The sequence below is a fragment of the Octopus bimaculoides genome, chromosome 21 (assembly GCF_001194135.2).
Source record: "Octopus bimaculoides isolate UCB-OBI-ISO-001 chromosome 21, ASM119413v2, whole genome shotgun sequence".
NCBI lineage: Eukaryota > Metazoa > Mollusca > Cephalopoda > Octopoda > Octopodidae > Octopus > Octopus bimaculoides.
Genome location: NC_069001.1, coordinates 4913249 through 4916968, shown reverse-complemented (window position 1 = coordinate 4916968; position 3720 = coordinate 4913249). Strand labels below are relative to the sequence as shown.

General features: G+C 39.4%; 1 protein-coding gene across 3 annotated transcripts in view; it reads right to left on the bottom strand.

Annotated features, from left to right (window-relative positions):
* The window catches only part of LOC106884100 (uncharacterized), an 8847-nt gene that overhangs the window by 1317 nt on the left and 3810 nt on the right, over positions 1 to 3720 (bottom strand). For 2 of the 3 annotated variants that reach the window (XM_014935318.2, XM_014935317.2), the window contains exons 3-6: positions 3456 to 3684; positions 1954 to 2847; positions 1314 to 1503; positions 55 to 529 (exon numbers count right to left, since the gene is read on the bottom strand). In XM_014935318.2, coding sequence (XP_014790804.1) covers positions 55 to 529; positions 1314 to 1503; positions 1954 to 2847; positions 3456 to 3684 — 1788 coding nt within the window. The remainder of the gene's footprint in view (positions 1 to 54; positions 530 to 1313; positions 1504 to 1953; positions 2848 to 3455; positions 3685 to 3720) is intronic. The other variant, XM_014935319.2, reaches the window with a different exon arrangement.

Genomic DNA, 3720 nt, shown 5'->3' with positions numbered 1-3720 from the left:
AAGAACCAAACAAAAGCAAACACAAAAACAAATAAAAAAACATTATATATTCACCTGTTTTTTCTGGTCTTCTTTTAAAGGGGCCACATCGATTCCACCATATCCCTGTCGCCTTTTATCAACACAATCAAGCCCCTTCACTTCCTGTCGATAATTATTACTTTTATTACTATTATCATTATTATTATTATTATTGTTATTACTAAACCGGACCGATGCTGGTTTCACCTGCACATTTCCTTTACATTTTAGTAACGTTCTTTGTTGTTGTTGCTGTTGTTGTTGCAGTCGTCGGCGTTGTTGTTGTTGGTGGTATTCAGTCACTGCCTGAGATATTTCCGCATTCACTGCTCTCTTGGCCGCATGGGTCACATCAATCTGTTCCTGCCTGTTCAAGTCGGCATTAGTTCCCTGTATTATGTCCTGTAAGATCCTCTCTCGATTGTGCCTTCTCCCGAATTTAAATCTCTTCTTGTGCTCCTCTGTTGTTGTTCCATGTCTCACTGCAAGCATCTTCGAGGATTTTGCACTGAAGGATAGTAATTCGTGTAACGATTACAGAGGGCGCAATAAAACGCATAGGTTTTACATATAAATAAATATATAAATATATAAATATATATATATATATATTTCTTTATTGCCCACAAGGGGCTAAACATAGAGGGGACAAACAAGGACAGATAAAGGGATTAAGTCGATCACATCGACCCCAGTGCATAACTGGTACTTTTTTTATCGACTCCGAAAGGATGAAAGGCAAAGTCGACCTCGGTGGAATTTGAACTCAGAACGTAACGGCAGACGAAATACCACTAAGTATTTCGCCCGGCATGCTAACGGTTCTGCCAGCTCGCCTCCTTGTATATATATATACATACACATACATATGCATATACATATTGTTGTTGTTGTATACATACATACACACACACACACACACACACACACACACACACACACACACACACACACACACACACACACACACACACACACACACACACACACACACACACACACACATATCAGAGGTGACACCAGGTCATCAGCGTCACTCGGGCTCATCACCGATTTCACCTAAAACATGCCTGCTCGAAGAATTGCATAGTTTCCTGCATTATTTCTGGCCCTAAATGGCTTATTTTTTTATATCTCGCACTATGTCTTTCTCCATTTCTATGTTAAGTTAACGTATGTATGTATGTATGTATGTATGCATGCATGCATGTGTGTGTATGCATGTGTGTATGTATGTATGTATGTATGTATGTATGTATAAGCAGAAATTATATGAACTTGTTTGACCTTACCATTCCTTTTGACTAGAATCTTCCTGACAGTTTCTGCAGTTGTTTGGTGTTCGTATCTGATGTTGTTCTTGCTGGGCTGGCAGAGCAACAGAAGGTGGTTTCGGTGTCTTTAACAATGTTGCTACACTGTCGTTTTGCGTATGTTTCGAAAATCTGTCGACCTGACGAAAGGCTGAGTTTGAGGCGTAGTCTGTAGAAACACAGAGAAGAAATAGTGTTTCCATATAAGGAGAAATAAACAGATAAAGTTCAGTCTTTTAACTCTTTTGATGTCAGCTGAGTTATTCTTTCAAGACAACTACTGAGATTATACTGACGTAAGAGCATGTGTATGTGTCTCCAGATGTATGTGTGTGTATACAGATGTTTTCTTTTCATAAGTTTTGAATTAAAATCTTCCACCAAACCTTAGTCACAATTTATGTTCCTAACACCAGCTGAATGATAACTTAGTTATTTTACTAGATTCTTTGTTATATTTAAAAGTAATTGAAAGAAACACAGAGCATCTCAACAGAAATACAGTAATGAAAGGGTTAATGAGTTAACAGTCTGGCACTATAACAAGCTACACAAAAGCCACCTTTCATCCTAAGTGAGAGAAAAATCAAAAGCCTAAAATTAATCAATACAAATTTACCTTGATATAAACTCCTGTTTTTGTCACGTAACTCAAACGGAACATCTTGAGCTGTTTCTTGAAATGGACTCCGATTTCTCCTTGATACACCTAGGCTTTTGGTCGGGTTTTTGGCCCAGTATTTCCACATTGGTCTTCCAGGGTTTCTAGGTTTGCTCGGGAATTTTAAGCATTCTGTATTCATCCCTCCATCTTTTATATCTGTTTGATACAATTCTTCCAATCCATTATCATCATAGAAACCTAAATCTGGTAAATTCTCTGAGGTGTAAGGCAGATAAGAGGTGCCATCTTTGAAGTTTTCAATAGACGCATCCTTGGTTTTTTCAGTTTCACAAAGCATTGGTTGGTACACGTCTGCCAAGACTTCCTTCTGTTGTTCATCACCAATATTTGGTATCTCTTTCTCAGTCTTCGGGATGTCTTTTGGTTCATCTTCCATGGACTGAACTTTATCATCGAGCTCTTTGATGCATAATTTACTGACAGGAGCAACTTTCTCTGGAGGAAGGTCTTTGGCACTGAATGAATATTTGGGTGTAAGGGTTTGGTATTTTGGGTACCAGGTAGGCTGGGTTAAATAAGGAATACCATAAGGAGTGACTGCTCCCATGTTATATACCAGGGGAGTCATTGGAACATAAGGGGGTAATGCCATTGGATGGTAATCCCTCAGTTTCAAACTAGGGGCCCAAATTCTTGGTTCTAAAGGGAAAAATTCAGGCATTTCTGTTTGACTTTTGTAATATGGTTCTTGTTTCAAAGAACGAGGCTGATGAACTTTTAACTTGATGTGGTCAAAGGCGTTTTGAGGGATCCAAATGGCAACATTTCTGGGAATTCTGGAAGTTGTTCCATTTTCAAATGAGACAACAAGATTGACATCCTTGTATTCTGGAAGAGAAATTAAGATGAGGTTTTCTGTTGTTGAAGTTCTATAATGATAAGTCTTACATACATAAAGACACACAGACATGCGCGTGTGCGTGATCCTTTTCTCTTTCTCGCTCACACATTAACACTCATATACGCAAACATGTCTTAATATACACCCAAACATACATACACACACAAACACATATATGCTGACACACTGTCTCTTCTCTCCTACACACAGTCATACACCCAAACTACACACACACACACACATGCAAATATATGTGAACATGTTCAATACACACACACGGTCACACACATACACATGCAGATCACACCACCATGCATGCACACACACACACACTTACCCACATTCAAATGCACACATATGCCTAAGTGAACGTGAACACAAACACATACATATTCACATTTGAACTTACACACACACGCAACTACACACACGCAACTACACACATAAGCATATAGACACACTACCTACCACTACACACCACTGTCATCAGCAGCAGCACAAAAACCACCACCACAACACTCACTGCCACCGCCACCAGCACCACTTCATCATCATCATCATCATCATCACCAATAGAGAACAAACTGTTTCTTACTCAGTTCGGTTTGTCTCGCTTCTTGGCCTTCCAACACTCGACCACATGAAAACCTGGATGTGTTCTGTGGTGGTGGGCCAGGCGCCAGCACACAATCCCCCACCTCAATGGAATGTCTTAGAGACTCATTGTAATCAATGATGTCACAGACGTTGGTCTCTTGGTAGGTTGTTTCTTTGTATTTCTTATGGCATGGACTGAAGGCGACCAAGAAGTCACTGGTTCGAATCTAAGGGAGAGATACGAAAAAAAAAAAAAAAAAAAA